General features: G+C 60.7%; 1 protein-coding gene across 1 annotated transcript; it reads right to left on the bottom strand.

The window, feature by feature from the left end:
* Positions 1–16,120, bottom strand: LOC135976235 (leucine-rich repeat neuronal protein 1-like). Its single transcript, XM_065570995.1, has 2 exons — positions 16,094–16,120; positions 1–930 (listed from the first exon to the last, which is right to left on the bottom strand). Exons 1-2 carry the CDS (start codon positions 16,118–16,120, stop codon positions 1–3), a joined length of 957 nt encoding a protein of 318 aa, XP_065427067.1.
* Positions 16,121–16,165: the final 45 nt, after the last annotated feature.

Here is a 16,165-nt window from a genome sequence, read left to right as displayed (position 1 = left end):
TCAGGCCGAGCCCGCCTCGTTCCGCGCCACGCAGGTGTACTGCCCAGCATGGGCCGGTCCCACCCCGACCAGCTCCACGGCCCCCCCGGCCTGTCCCGAGCCAGCCAGCCTCTCCCCGGCCGGCCCCAGCCAGGAGATCTCCGGGGGCGGCTCGGCGCTGGCCGGGCAGCTCAGGGTGACGGAGCCGCCGGGCGCCACCTCCAGCCTCTCGGGCCAGCCCCGGGGGGGGAACGCCGGGGGGCAGCCCCGGCTCCCGCTGCCCTGCAGCCCCTCCCGCAGCTCCCCAATGGGGTTCTCGTTCAGGTCCCGGAACCTGAGCTGGGGCAGGCGGCGCAGGGCGGGCGCCGGCACCCGGGCCAGCCGGTTGCGGAAGAGCGAGAGGCTCTCCAGCTCCGCCAGCCCCTGGAAGGCCTCGGCCGGTAGGTCCCGCAGCCCCAGGCCGGCCAGCCCCAAGCTCTGCAGCCACCCCAGGGGCCGGAAGCCGCCCGCCTCCAGCCGGGCGATGGGGTTCTCGCCGAGCATGAGGATCTCCAGGCGGGGCAGGGGCAGGGGCGGGAACCAGCCGGGGTCCACAGCCCGCAGCCGGTTGGCGTTGAGGTGCAGCCGCAGCAGCCGGGCCAGGCCGGTGAAGGCCGAGGAGGCGATGGAGACCAGGCGGTTGTGATTCAGGTACAACTCCTCCAACGCCGCCAGCCCCCGCAGGCAGCCCGCGGGCAGCTCCTCCGGCCGGTTCTCCTCCAGGTAGAGGGTGAGGAGGCGGGGCAGGCCGGCGGGGGCCAGGCTGGCCAGGCCGGCGGGGGGCAGGCGGGGCAGGCCGGCGGGGGACAGGTGGGGCCAGGCCGGCGGGGGGCAGGCTGGCAGGCGGTTCTGGGACAGGTCCAGCTCGGTCTGGCTGGGCAGGCGCCGGAGCTCGCCGGAGAGCCGGGCGATCTAGTTGCCCCGGGGGCATCTGGGAAAGAGGGAGGGGGACATCTATGGACACCGGCATGGAGAGCCCCCCACGGCGCTCCACGGGAGACTGCCCCCTGCCCAGCCCCCCTGCCGCACCCCCTGGCCTGCTCCCCGCCCCCCAGCTCCCCGCAGTGCCCAGCCCTGACTGCCAGGGGAAAGTCCCCTGCCCAGCCCCCCGACCCTGCCCCACAGCGCCCCCTAGTGCCCAGCTCTGACTACCAGGGGAGGGTGCCCCCTGCCCAGCCCCTGACCCTCCTCCCCGCCCCACGGCGCCCCCCAGCATCCAGCCCTGCCTGCCAGGGGAGAGACCCGTGCTGAGCCCCCCGACCCTGCCCCACAGCGCCCCCTAGTGCCCAGCCCTGCCTGCTAGGGGAGAGCACCCCCTGCCCAGTCTCCCACTCAGCCCCTCGCCCCGCGGTGCCCCCCAGTGCCCGGCCCTGCCTGCTGTTGTCGGGGGATGGGTGTGTTTCCGCCCCCGCCCAGGGTGCTGCACCCCCAATCTGTCCATTCCAGGTGTCACGTGGGGATTTGCTGGCATAGGGGGCTGGCAGCAGCAGGGAATGCTGGGTAATTGATGACCTACTTAAATCACTGCAAAGCACCAGCTTCCCCCCCCCCCACACCCCGCCGCAGAGCCCCCCCAACTCCCGGCCCCTCCCTCCAGGACCACACAGGGGAGGGGCTGACGGGGCCTCAAGCCAAACCTGTCGCTCGGGGAGTGAGGAGTCAGGAGTGAGGGGCACCGGCAGGGCTGTGGGGGGGGCAGGGCTGGGCTAGCAGGGACTGCGGGTCGGGAGTGAGGGGCACCGGCAGAGCTGGGGGGGTCACGGCTGGGCTAGCAGGGGCTGCGGGTCGGGAGTGAGGGGCACCGACAGGACTGGGGGGGACAGGGCCGGGCTAGCAGGGGCTGCGGGTCGGGAGTGAGGGGCACCGGCAGAGCTGCGGTGGGCAGGGCTGGGCTGGCAGGGGGCTGCGGGTCGGGAGTGAGGGGCACCGGCAGAGCTGCGGGGGGCAGGGCTGGGCGAGCAGGGGGCTGCGGGTCGGGAGTGAGGGGCACCGGCAGAGCTGCGGGGGGGGGCAGGGCTGGGCTGGCACGGGGCTGCGGGTCGGGAGTGAGGGGCACTGGCAGGGCTTGGGGGACAAGGCCTAGATATTGGCTGGGTGCCAGGCGTGGGGGGGGGCGATTTGTTTCCAGCCTGGAGCAGCAGCAACAGAAGCCAAACGTCATGAAGGGGCGTCTAAAAATAGACCCGTCAGAGAAGGGGGGGCGTTGGGATGGAGGCGCATCAGCCCTGAGCTCCCCCACCCCCCAGCTCTGCCGGTGCCCCTCACTCCCGACCCGCAGCCCCTGCTAGCCCAGCCCTGCCCCCTCCACCCCCCAGCTCTGCCGGTGCCCCTCACTCCCGACCCGCAGCCCCTGCTAGCCCAGCCCTGCCCCCCCCCGCAGCTCTGCCCTATGGCTCTGTGCTGCGGGAGGCCGGGAGCAGGAAACAGCATAAAAACCAAAAACAAGGGATCAAAGTGAAAGTGCGGCGGTGGGAGGAGGGGGGGCTGGGAGCCAGGACTCCTGGGTTCTCTCCCTGGCTCTGGGAGGGGAGTGGGGGCTGGTGGTTAGAGCAGGGGAGCTGGGAGCCAGGACTCCTGGGTTCTCTCCTGGCTCTGGGAGGGGAGTGGGGGCTGGTGGTTAGAGCAGGGGGGCTGGAAGCCAGGACTCCTGGGTTCTCTCCTGGCTCTGGGAGGGGAGTGGGGGCTGGTGGTTAGAGCAGGGGGGGCTGGGAGCCAGGACTCCTGGGTTCTCTCCCCAGCTCTGGGAGGGGGGCGTGGGGGAGCAGCTCTACTGAGGGTGGGGGTGGGAATCTCACACCCACATTTGCCTGGTTTCCTGTTCCAGGGTCTGACAGTTGGGAGCAGGAGGCTCATGAATATTGATGAGGCTCTTGAATAATTGAGCCAGTTCCCAGAAGCCCCTGCTCTGGGCTGACCCCATTGCTGATGCTGCCTCCGCACACCCTGGGCGGGGGGGGGGGGGGCTGAGAAACAAGGGCGCAGGCCTGGGTGTGCTTGGGGGGCCCCTGCTGGATACCTGGTGTGTGGGCTCCCGGCGGGCCCCAGGGCAGGGACTGGCTGGCTCGGGGGGGAAGTGGGGACTGGGGCACTGGCTCCCTTCTGGCCCCAGGGCGTGGGGCGTGGGGCACCGGGCCTGTCCCCTCTAGGGGATAGATGGGGTGTAGGGGGACAGATGGATGAGGCAATGGGGGATAGATGGGGTGTAGGAGGACAGATGGATGGGGCAATGGGGGATAGATGGGGTGTAGGGGGACAGATGGATGGGGCATAGGGGGTAGATGGGGTGTAGGAGGACAGATGGATGGGGCATGGGGGATAGATGGGGTGTATACAGATGGATGGGGCAATGGGGGATAGATGGGGTGTAGGGGGACAGATGGATGGGGCATGGGGGATAGATGGGGTGTATACAGATGGATGGGGCAATGGGGGATAGATGAGGTGTAGGAGGACAGATGGATGGGGCAATGGGGGATAGATGGGGCATAGGGGGACAGATGGATGGGGCATGGGGGATAGATGGGGTGTATACAGATGGATGGGGCAATGGGGGATAGATGGGGTGTAGGGGGACAGATGGATGGGGCAATGGGGGATAGATGGGGTGTATACAGATGGATGGGGCAATGGGGGATAGATGGGGTGTAGGGGGACAGATGGATGGGGCATAGGGGGTAGATGGGGTCTAGGAGGACAGATGGATGGGGCATGGGGGATAGATGGGGTGTATACAGATGGATGGGGCAATGGGGGATAGATGAGGTGTAGGAGGACAGATGGATGGGGCAATGGGGGATAGAAGGGGTGTAGGGGGACAGATGGATGGGGCAATGGGGGATAGATGAGGTGTAGGGGGACAGATGGATGGGGCATGGGGGATAGATGGGGTGTAGGGGGACAGATGGATGGGGCATAGGGGGTTAGATGGGGTGTAGGAGGACAGATGGATGGGGTAATGGGGGATAGATGGGGTGTAGGGGGACAGATGGATGGGGCATGGGGGATAGATGGGGTGTAGGGGGACAGATGGATGGGGCAATGGGGGATAGATGGGGTGTAGGGGGACAGATGGATGGGGCATGGGGGATAGATGGGGTGTAAACAGATGGATGGGGCAATGGGGGATAGATGGGGTGTAGGAGGACAGATGGATGGGGCATGGGGGATAGATGGGGTGTAGGAGGACAGATGGATGGGGCAATGGGGGATAGATGGGGTGTAGGGGGACAGATGGATGGGGCAATGGGGGATAGATGGGGTGTAGGGGGACAGATGGATGGGGCATGGGGGATAGATGGGGTGTATACAGATGGATGGGGCAATGGGGGATAGATGGGGTGTAGGGGGACAGATGGATGGGGCATGGGGGATAGATGGGGTGTAGGGGGACAGATGGATGGGGCAATGGGGGATAGATGGGGTGTAGGGGGACAGATGGATGGGGCATGGGGGATAGATGGGGTGTATACAGATGGATGGGGCATAGGGGGATAGATGGGGTGTAGGGGGACAGATGGATGGGGCAATGGGGGATAGATGGGGTGTTGGGGGACAGATGGATGGGGCAATGGGGGATAGATGGGGTGTAGGGGGACAGATGGATGGGGCATGGGGGATAGATGGGGTGTATGCAGATGGATGGGGCAATGGGGGATAGATGGGGTGTAGGGGACAGATGGATGGGGCAATGGGGGATAGATGGGGTGTAGGGGGACAGATGGATGGGGCATGGGGGATAGATGGGGTGTATGCAGATGGATGGGGCAATGGGGGATAGATGGGGTGTAGGGGACAGATGGATGGGGCAATGGGGAATAGATGGGGTGTAGGGGACAGATGGATGGGGCAATGGGGGATAGATGGGGTGTAGGGGGACAGATGGATGGGGCATAGGGGGATAGATGGGGTGTAGGGGGACAGATGGATGGGGCAATGGGGGATAGATGGGGTGTATACAGATGGATGGGGCAATGGGGGATAGATGGGGTGTAGGGGGACAGATGGATGGGGCATGGGGGATAGATGGGGTGTATACAGATGGATGGGGCAATGGGGGATAGATGGGGTGTAGGGGACAGATGGATGGGGCATGGGGGATAGATGGGGTGTAGGGGACAGATGGATGGGGCAATGGGGGATAGATGGGGTGTAGGGGGACAGATGGATGGGGCAATGGGGGATAGATGGGGTGTATGCAGATGGATGGGTGGGTAGCTAGAGGTGTGTAGTACTGCTGGGGGAATTCTGTGCCAAAGAATTAAAAATTCTGCACCAAAAAATATACAAATTCTGCGCACAATATTTTAAAATTCTGTAACTTTTATTTGTCAAATAAATGCAGAGGCTCCAGCCTGGCCTTGGGGAGCGGAGGCCACTGATGGCACAGAGGTGGGAGATCCCTGTGCAGCTCCCCCCACCCCCCAGACACGGACTCAGCCGCGAGGCTGCACCCAACCCTGGCACAGAGCAAGGACCAGGCCTGCCCCAGAAACACCCCAGGGCCCTGCCCTTCTGTGCCAGGCACACCAGGTGTGGGCGGGCCAGTTCAGCAAGGCAGGAGCCAAGTGTGTGGGGGGGGATCCAGGTGTGGGTGCGGGCGGCTCAGTGGGGGATACGGGTGCAGGGCAGATCTGGATGCACAGGGGCTGGTTGGGGGGTTCTGGGTGCGACAGTAATGGGATGTTGCAGGGGGGTCCGGTGAAGGTGCTTGGGGGTCCAGGTGTGGGGTCTCAGTGGGGGGTCCAGATGCTGGGGGAGTGGGGCTCAGTGGGGTGGGGATCCAGATGCAGGTGGCTCGTCGGGGTGGTCCAGGTGCAAAGGGAGGGGGGCTCATCGGGGGTAGGTTCTGTGTACCGGGGGGTGAGGCTCGGCAGGAGGGTCTGGGTATGAGGGGGTCTGGATGCACAGGGGTTGGGCGGATGGGGGAGCAGCTCCCTGTACAGGGATCCCTCCCCCTGCAGCTGAGGAGCGACGGGTGGAGGAAGCGTGTGTGTGTGTGTGTGTGTGTGGGGAGTTTGCAGCACTTCCTACAGACAGGGGAGAAATCTGGGGGTGGGTCTGACCCAGCCTCGGATGCCGTGCAGGGGAAGAGGACGTCCTGTCCTCCCCAGACCAGCTGGAACTAACAGCTGAGCCCGGTGCAGGGTAGGTGCCGGGTCTTCCCCAGTTCCACCCCTGCCCCATAGCGATTTACCTCTCTGCCAGCTGCCCTGGGCCCCCGAAACATACTGCTGGGGAGGGTCATGTGACTGCTCTTGTGGTTTCCCTTTGCTTCCCTGTCAGAAAGTCATCTTTCTGCGGGGAAGCAAGGAAATCTGCAGGGGACATAAATTCTGTGCATGCGCCGTGGCGCAGAATTCCCCCAGGAATAGTGTGGGGATGGAGGGATAGATAGAGGGTGTGTTTGGGGATAGATAGATAGATAGATCAATGGGATTATTAGGATGGATGGATGGATGGGTAGACACATGGGGTAGATGGGGATGGATGGATGGTTGGGTTAGCAGGTAGGTAGATAGAGAAATGGATGGATGGGCAGGTAGATGGGGAGATGGGGATGGATGGGTGGGTAGGTAGATGGGGATGGATGGGTGGGGTTAGCAGGTAGGTAAATAGATAGAGAGGGGGGTTGGGATGGATGGATGGATGGGTGGGTAGGTAGATGGGGTAGATGGGGATGGATGGATGGATGGGTAGGTAGATGGGGATGGATGGATAGATGGGGTTAGCAGGTAGGTAGATAGAGAGGGGGGTTTGGGATGGATGGGTGGGTAGGTAGATGGGGATGGATGGATAGATGGGCTTAGCAGGTAGGTAGATAGAGAGGGGGGTTGGGATTGATGGATGGGTAGGTAGATGGGGATGGATGGATGGATAGATGGGGTTAGCAGGTAGGTAGGTAGATAGAGAGGGGGGTTGGGATGGATGGATGGGTAGGTAGATGGGGATGGATGGGTGGGGTTAGCAGGTAGGTAGATAGAGAGGGGAGTTTGGGATGGATGGGTGGGTAGGTAGATGGGGATGGATGGATAGGTGGGGTTAGCAGGTAGGTAGATAGAGAGGGGGGTTTGGGATGGATGGATGGGTAGGTAGATGGGGAGATGGGGATGGATGGGTGGGTAGGTAGATGGGGATGGATGGATAGATGAGGTTAGCAGGTAGGTAGATGGATAGAGACGGGGGTTGGGATGGATGGATGGATGGGTAGGTAGATGGGGATGGATGGATAGATGGGGTTAGCAGGTAGGTAGATAGATAGAGGGGGGGTTGGGATGGATGGATGGATGGGTAGGTAGATGGGGATGGATGGATGGATGGATGGGGTTAGCAGGTAGGTAGATAGAGGGGAGGTTGGGATGGATGGATGGATGGATGGGTATGTAGATGGGGATGGATGGATGGATAGATGGGGTTAGCAGGTAGGTAGGTAGGTAGGTAGATAGAGGGGGGGTTGGGATGGATGGATGGGTAGGTAGATGGGGATGGATGGGTGGGGTTAGCAGGTAGGTAGATAGAGAGGGGGGTTTGGGATGGATGGGTGGGTAGGTAGATGGGGATGGATGGATAGATGGGGTTAGCAGGTAGGTAGATAGAGAGGGGGGTTGGGATGGATGGATGGGTAGGTAGATGGGGATGGATGGATGGATGGATGGGTTAGCAGGTAGGTAGATAGAGAGGGGGGTTTGGGATGGATGGATGGGTAGGTAGATGGGGAGATGGGGATGGATGGGTGGGTAGGTAGATGGGGATGGATGGATAGATGAGGTTAGCAGGTAGGTAGATAGATAGAGGGGGTGTTGGGATGGATGGATGGGTAGGTAAATGGGGAGATGGGGATGGATGGGTGGGTAGGTAGATGGGGATGGATGGATAGATGGGGTTAGCAGGTAGGTAGATAGAGAGGGGGGATTGGGATGGATGGATGGGTAGGTAGATGGGGAGATGGGGATGGATGGGTGGGTAGGTAGATGGGGATGGATGGATAGATGGGGTTAGCAGGTAGGTAGATAGATAGATAGATAGAGGGGGGGTTGGGATGGATGGATGGGTAGGTAGATGGGGATGGATGGATGGATAGATGGGGTTAGCAGGTAGGTAGATAGAGAGGGGGGTTTGGGATGGATGGTTGGGTAGGTAGATGGGGAGATGGGGATGGATGGGTGGGTAGGTAGATGGGAATGGATGGGTGGGTAGGTAGAAGGGGATGGATGGATGGATGGATAGATGGGGTTAGCAGGTAGGTAGATAGAGAGGGGGGTTTGGGATGGATGGGTGGGTAGGTAGATGGGGATGGATGGATAGATGGGGTTAGCAGGTAGATAGATAGAGAGGGGGGTTGGGATGGATGGATGGATGGATGGATGGATGGATGGATGGGTAGGTAGAAGGGGTAGATGGGGATGGATGGATGGGGTTAGCAGGTAGGTAGATAGATAGAGAGGGGGGTTGGGATGGATGGATGGATGGATGGGTAGGTAGATGGGGTAGATGGGAATGGATGGATGGGTGGGTTAGCAGGATAGGTAGATAGAGAGGGGGGTTGGGATGGATGGATGGATGGGTAGGTAGATGGGGTAGATGGGGATGGATGGATGGATGGGTGGGTTAGCGGTGGGTGGTCCCTGCCGTTTCATACGCTGCTATCCAGGCTTTTCCCTGGATCCAACTGACTCGAAAGGCTCCCAGGGGAGGGTTGGGAACAGAAAACAACCCCCGCTCGTGGGGTTCCTAGCGCGGAGCTGCCCTGTGGGGAGCTGCCGGCGAAACGGCTCTCGGGGCCCGGCTCCCTTTTCTGCTAAAGTTGGATAAAAAAAATCCGTGTGTGCCAGCGACCCATGGGGCAGAACCAACCAGCGATGGACAGATGCACCGGACCTGCCCCAGTGGAGCAACTGAGCTATCTCACTGGGAAGAACCCAGGAATCCTGGCTCCCAGACCCCCCTGATCTGACCCACCAGACCACACTCCCCTTCCAGAGCCGGGGAGAGAACCCAGGAGTCCTGGCTCCCAGCCCCCCACCGCCACCCACTGACTCAAACTTCCTCTTTGGGGTTTGTCCTGATCATTCACTGCAGCTGTGACCAGGTGGTCAGTCTGGCCTGGGACCCCTGATCCCAGCCTCCCCCCCTCATGCCCCCAACCCGACACCCCCCCACACACTGCACTATATTCAGGGATGGGGGGGAGCCTCAGGTGTGAGTGAAGGAAACTTTCAAACCCAAGATGGGGCCTCGCCCTGACCCCCATGTCCTGTCCTTCTCTAGGGCCATCCGAGCTCCTTAGCAGAGAGCGCGAATTGGAGAGAGACACGGAGGGGCGGGCCAGGGGGAGGATGGACAGACAGACAGAGGGAGGGAGAGAGGGATGGACAGGCAACCAGTGGGATGTATGGACAAGTGGACAGACAGACCGCACAGTGGTTGGATGGACAGACGGATGGACGCAGATGGACTGATGGACAGATGGATGGACGGAAGGACAGCGCGGTGGGTGGACGGATGGTGTGGTGGGTGGACGGACAGATGGATGGAGGGACAGACAGGTGGATGGACAGACGGACGGACGGGTGGACAGACTGGTGGATGGACACGTGGTGGGTGGATAGATGGACATACGGATGGATGGACAGACAGACAGGTGGACGGACAGACGGGCGATGGACGGACAGACAGGTGGCCGGACAGATGGGTGATGGACAGACAGGCGGTGGGTGGATGGATGGACAGGTGGACAGACTGGTGGATGGACACGTGATGGGTGGATAGATGGACAGATGGATGGATGGACGGACGGACAGGTGGACGGACAGACGGGCGATGGACGGACAGATGGGTGATGGACGGACAGACAGGTGGCCGGACAGGTGGCCGGACAGACGGGTGATGGACGGACAGACAGGTGGCCAGACAGGTGGCCGGACAAATGGATGGATGGACGGACAGACGGGTGATGGACGGACAAGTGGGCGGATGGATGGACGGACAGGCAGCCGTCGGGGCGGGCAGGGGGTGCAGGGGGGACCCCGGGAGGCGGCTCCGCCCCCCCCCCTCACCTGGCCCTCGGGCTGCCCCGGCTCCCACTCGCCTCGCGGAGTCCCGGCACCAGCTGCTGAGGGGTGGGGCGGAAACAGCCTGGCCACGCCCCACCATGGGTGACGGACAGGTGGCTCCGGCCAATGGGGGATGAGGGGCCACCCACAAGGAGACCACATCGCAATGGGGAGGGGGGGGACGTCATGGGGAGCGGCTCAGCCCTTGGAGGGTGACAAAACTGGGGAGGGGGAGCCCGGACTCCTGGGTTCTCTCCCCGGCTCTGGGAGGGGAGTGGGGTCTAGTGGTTAGAGTGGGGGGTGGGAGCCCGGACTCCTGGGTTCTCTCCCCGGCTCTGGTAGGGGAGTGGGGTCTAGTGGTTAGAGTGGGGGGGGGGCTGGGAGCCCGGACTCCTGGGTTCTCTCCCTGGCTCTGGGAGGGGAGTGGGGTCTAGTGGTTAGAGCGGGGGGGCGCTGGGAGCCCGGACTCCTGGGTTCTCTCCCCGGCTCTGGGAGGGGAGCGGGTTCTGGTGGGTTAGAGCAGGGGGCTGGGAGCCCGGACACCTGGGTTCATTCTGTCCCATCGCCCCATAGCGGGGCGGCTGTAGGAGTCACAGTGGTGACGCTACCTGATGACTTCCAGGGATTCACTCCCCACTTTTCTCTCCCTGAGAGAGGGGGAGACCCCTCCCCCCCCGTTCTGGGAACCTGCCCCCAGGAATCATCGGGAAGTTTCTGGAAACCTCACTGCTCAGGGGACCCGGGGGGGGGGAGTTGGCGTCTCCAGGACAGCGGCTGCAGGGAGTTAACTCTGCCGGTGCCCCTCACTCCCGACCCGCAGCCCCCTGCCAGCCCAGCCCTGCCGGTGCCCCTCACTCCCGACCCACAGCCCCTGCCATCCCAGCCCTGGGCTCCAACCCCCCCCCCCGTGCCCCTCGCTCCTTTCCATCTGAGCTTCCCCTCGGTTTTGGGTTTCTGGCCCGTGTGTGTTTTGTGGTCAGGGGCGCCCTCGAGTGGCCGCGTCTGGCACGGTCCCGATGCGCCTGCAAACGGACCAGGCTCGGGCCAGGGGTCTGCTGGGGCCTGGCCCCCCAGAGGGGAAAGTCCAGGAGGGGTGGGGACTAGTTGAGGAGCCCCCCTCCCCCACTTGCTAAATGGTTAGTGGGACGGAGCCTGTGCCCGTGGGAAGGGGCGGTTCGAGGAAAGCAGGATCGGGCCCAGACCAGTCGGCAGGCGACAGACACAGCAATTGGAAAACTCGCTGGAGTAAGGGAAGGAGTCAGAATTCGGATCCCTGGGACAATCCTGGGAATGGTGAAATGTGCGCGGACGGAGGGGTCGTTTTGGGAGCTAAGCCAGCGATGGACGGAAAGTGAGTGACCTCGGCAGTGCCGCGAGGGAATTAAGCCGTTGAACTTTGTGAAAACGTTCAATAGGAAAAGTGTCATGGAAAGAGACGTCTTGGTGTCTTTGCAGCCCTTCTGAGGGGAAAACGACATCCCAAAGGAATGTCTGCAAATGGGGCACACACAAAAAGCAGTGTTAGAAACCCTGAGCCAGAGGTGGGGCCATGAGCACAAAAGAAACAGTTACCCCGGATGTAAACATGGATCTGGCTAATATAATGTTACAGACGAATATAATGCACTGCTCCAACTAGGGACCGAGTGGCTAGACAGCAGTTCTGCAGAAAAGGACCTGGGGGTCACAGTGGACGAGAAGCTGGATATGAGTCACCAGTGTGCTCTTGTTGCCAAGAAGGCCAACGGCATTTTGGGCTGTATAAGTAGGGGCATTGCCAGCAGATCGAGGGACGTGATCGTTCCCCTTTATTCGACATTGGTGAGGCCTCATTTGGAATACTGTGTCCTGTTTTGGGCCCCACACTACAAGAAGGATGTGGACAAATTGGAAAGAGTCCAGTGGAGGGCAACAAAAATGATCAGGGGGCTGGAGCACATGATTTATGAGGAGAGGCTAAGGGAACTGGGATTGTTTAGTCTGCAGAAGAGAAGAGTGAGGGGGGATTTGATAGCTGCTTTCAACTACCTGAAGAGGTTCCAAAGAAGATGGATCTAGATTGTTCTCAGTGGTGGCAGATGACAGAACAAGGAGCAATGGTCTCAAGTTGCAATGGGGGAGGTCCAGGTTGGATATTAGGAAACACTATTTCACTAGAAGGGTGGTGAAACACTGGAATGGGTTCCCTAGGGAGGTGGTGGAATCTCCTTCCTTAGAGGTTTTTAAGGCCCGGCTTGACAAAGCCCTGGCTGGGATGATTTAGTTGGGGTTGGTCCTGCTTTGAGCAGGGGGTTGGACTAGATACCTCCTGAGGTCCCTTCCAGCCCTGATATTCTCTGAGTCTATGAGAAGTTAAACTACGGCAGGAATGTGCCTTTTCCCCAGGCCGTGTGCAGTGTATATTGGAGAAGGGGTACAAGAAATGCGAACCAAACATGCGACTCCAAAGGGAGCCACTGTCACGGAGTATTGGGGAACTCAGGGCCCTGCACCCCCGGCTTCCTGCGATTCACCATGACTCTCAGCCAGCCAGTAAAGCAGAAGGTTTATTTGGATGACAGGAACACAGTCCAAGACAGGTCTTGCAGGCACAGACAACAGGGCCCCCCTCAGTTAGGTCCAGCTTGGGGTCCCAGGGCATGCCAGCCCACCCCCCTTGGGGGGTCAGAGCCATCTCTGCCTCCCAGCCATCTCTCCAGCCATCTCTCCAGCTCGCTTCCAGCACTCTGCCTTCAGCGACCCCTCCCACAGCCTTTGTTCGGTTTCCCGGGCCCCGGAGTCACCTGACCTCCAACCCCCTCCTGGGTTCTCATGTTACAAGCTCAGGTATGTTCCCTTGGGCCGGCTCCCATCCCCCGATGCAGACCATCCTAGTCACACTCCCCTGTCAGCATTCACACACCCCAGCAAGAACAGTCCCAGTTCGTCACAGCCACCATCTGTTGGGTTTTCGTTTTCAGCTCGCTGGGTGTTTTGGAAGCAGGAGTTGAACTCGAACCTCGGGTGGAAGTTGTTCATGTCCCATTTAAGGCCGAGTCTCTGAGCTCTGCTGAGGGCTTTGGCCCCAACAGCAGGCCAGAAAGTGTCTGTGTGGATGCAGATTACCTAAGTGAGGAAGGAAGGAGAGAACAGCCCAGAAACAGATAATGAACAGACCTGGTCAGCAAACAAACGACCTGAAAGCCAAAGGCTCAAATTATGACCCTCTAAAGGAAGGTGGGAAAAGGAGTCAAATCTAAGACAGGTTAAATAAAAAAATCGATACTTTTGTGTGTGTGTCTGCCGGGCTGAAAGCTGAAGACAGGTTACATGCCTGACACCCCATCTTTTAATTCACCCAACCCCCAAGGATATAATTCAATTAAAGCCCGTGCAAAGATTTCAAAAGAACAACGAACACACTGACCTCAAAACCAGATGATCTAACTAAAAGACATGGCATAACAAGAGACTTGGAATAGAGCTGATGTTAATATTAAACCCCGGGATACATTTCATGTTAATAAGCACCCCTGTAATAATGCCTAGTGTGTATGATTTGGGGGAAAACGCCTTTAAAGTCAGAGGGTAATAACGCTTCTCAGCTATTACCGGTGAATAAACTTAAAGTTTAGCACAGCAGAGAAAACATTACAAACTCGGTCTGCTGTATAAGAAGGGAAACTGAGGCATGCCACCCTGTGAATTTAATAACTGAGAAGTGAGATAATTGCAACCTGGCCAGCCTATAGAACGGCCACACAGGGAAGTATGGGGTTAATGTCTCTGTTCTGCCTGCAATCAGCAAGGGTGTTTGTAACAGGAAGGGATATTTGAAGCAGTAATCCGCCACCCCCAAAGGGGTGGAAACAGGGGCTGTTGGGCTTTCAGAAAATCAGGAAAAGCCGGTACCAGCGGCGGAGCCACCCAGAATAGCACGAATCCACTGTCCCCACAGCGATGGGGTTTGGTGGTTTGTCTTGTTGCCAGGGGACTGGCGGAGGCCGGGCTCCCCGCGCTCGTGTGCGGTTTCAGCTCTCGCTGGGACTGACCGAGCGGCACTAAGGACTGGGAAACTTAAGATCCAGCTGCAAAACCTTTTGGGGTGTGTGGGGGTGTGTGTGGGGGTGTGTGTGTGGGGTGTGAGGTGTGTGTGTGTGTGTGTGTGCGGGTGTGTGGCTGCGTGTGGATGTGGGGTGTCTGGGGTGGGTGTGTCTGAGTGCGGGTGTGGGGTGTGTGGCGTGTGTGTGAGGTGTGAGGTGTGTGCACGCGCGGGTGTGGGTGTGTGGCTGGGTGTGTGGGGTGGGTGTGTCTGGGTGTGGGGTGTGCGGGGTGTGTGTGGGTGTGTCTGTGTGCGGGTGTGGGTGTGCAGGGGGGGTGTGGGGTGTGAGGTGTGTGTGTGCGGGGTGTGTGTGGGGTGTGAGGTGTGTGTGTGTGCACGCAAGGGTGTGGGTGTGTGGCTGTGTGAGGGGTGTGTGTGTGTGCGCGCGCGCGGGTGTGGGTGTGTGGCTGTGTGTGGGTGTGGGTGTGTGGCCGGGTGTGGGTGTGTGGCCGTGTGTGTGTGTGGGGTGTGCAGGGTGTGTGTGTGTGTGTGCGGGGTGTGTGTGTGGCTGTGTGTGGGTGTGGGCGTGTGGCTGTGTGTGTGGGTGGGTGTGCAGGGTGGGTGTGTCTGTGTGTGGGTGTGGGGTGTGCGGGGTGTGTGTGTGTGTGAATAGAAGCATATGCTGATTTCCGTGCTTAAATTGTACTCTCAAGAACCGTGGGGTGTTTCCTTCTCCCCTTTAAAAAGATTCCGGGTGCTTCTTATAAACACAACAACCGTGATACCTATGTTCCACCAGTCACATCCCCCCGGCGCCTACGTTCCACCAATCACGTGCCCCCCGGCGCCTACGTTCCACCAATCACGTGCCCCCCGGCGCCTACGTTCCACCAATCACGTGCCCCTCGGCGCCTATGTTCCACCAATCACGTCCCCACGGCGCCTACGTTCCACCAAACACATCCCCACGGGACCTATCTTCCACCAATCACGTCTCCCCGGCGCCTACGTTCCACCAATCACGTCCCTGCGGCGCCTACGTTCCACCAATCACGTCCCCACGGGACCTACCTTCCACCAAACACGTCCCCACGGGACCTATCTTCCACCAACCACGTCCCCCCCGGCGCCTATGTTCCACCAATCACGTCCCCGTGGCGCCTATGTTCCACCAATCACGTCACCCAAGGCGCCTACGTTCCACCAATCATGTCCCCGCAGTGCGTATGTTCCACCAATCACGTCTCCCCGGCGCCTACGTGCCACCAATCACGTCCCCCTGGTGCCTATGTTCCACCAATCACTTCCCCGCGGCGCCTACATTCCACCAATCACGTCCCCGCCACCGCCTCGGTGGCTGACCGCGCCTCGCTCTGTTGCGGTGACTTTCCCGGGGCATCGCCCCCGTCGGCTGGTGCAGGGGTCCCCGATCTCGCGGGGACCAGTCGCCTCGCAGGGCGCCCTCGACCAGGCCTGCGTGCGAGGAGAAAAAAAAGTGCCTCTTCTTCCCCCCCCATGCGGCTCGGGGGCTGCCCGGCGCCGTCCGGGTGCTGCAGGGTGACCAGATGTCCCGATTTTATAGGGACAGTCCCGGTTTTGGGGGCTTTTTCTTATATAGGCTCCTATTACCCCCACCCCCGTCCTGATTTTTCACACTTGCTGTCTGGTCACCCTAGGGTGCTGGGTGCAGATGACGTCGCTGCTCCCCGGGACGGTGCCCGAGGCGGGGAAGTGGTTGGCCATAAACAGGCCTGGTGGAGCTGGATTAAGCTCCCGTCTCTTGGGCTTGGCCCTCCGCCCGCTTCCTTGTTTGCTCTGCTCAGGCGCTTGGCTCCTCGGCTGCTGACACAAGGGGTTTGGTTTCCCTGGAAGCCGGGTCCTTCCTCGTTCCCCGCTCACAGGCCGCCCTGTCCCCGCCGTGCCCTTGGCCGGCAGGTTTCGAGGCTGAGGTCCGGGGTGCAGCTATGCGGCCCCCGTCCCCACCCCGGTTCTGGTTCCTTCTCACCTGCCCCACCGACCGGGCGGCGCTCATCTCCGAAACAGCTTCCCTGTCCGCCCCCTTCCCTGGGGGACCCCG

Source organism: Chrysemys picta, chromosome 17 (assembly GCF_011386835.1).
Source record: "Chrysemys picta bellii isolate R12L10 chromosome 17, ASM1138683v2, whole genome shotgun sequence".
Taxonomy (NCBI): Eukaryota; Metazoa; Chordata; order Testudines; family Emydidae; genus Chrysemys; species Chrysemys picta.
This window is presented reverse-complemented; position numbering and strand designations above follow the sequence as displayed.

What these genes read in the sequence shown, in the direction of transcription:
- LOC135976235 (XM_065570995.1), bottom strand. Translation starts at nt 16,120, where the DNA reads ATGAGCGCCGCCCGGTCGGTGGGGCAG. An exon ending in CCGCCCGGTCGGTGGGGCAG is followed by an intron (nt 931 to 16,093) that starts GTGAGAAGGAAC and finishes CGGGGCAACTAG; the next exon opens with ATCGCCCGGCTCTCCGGCGA.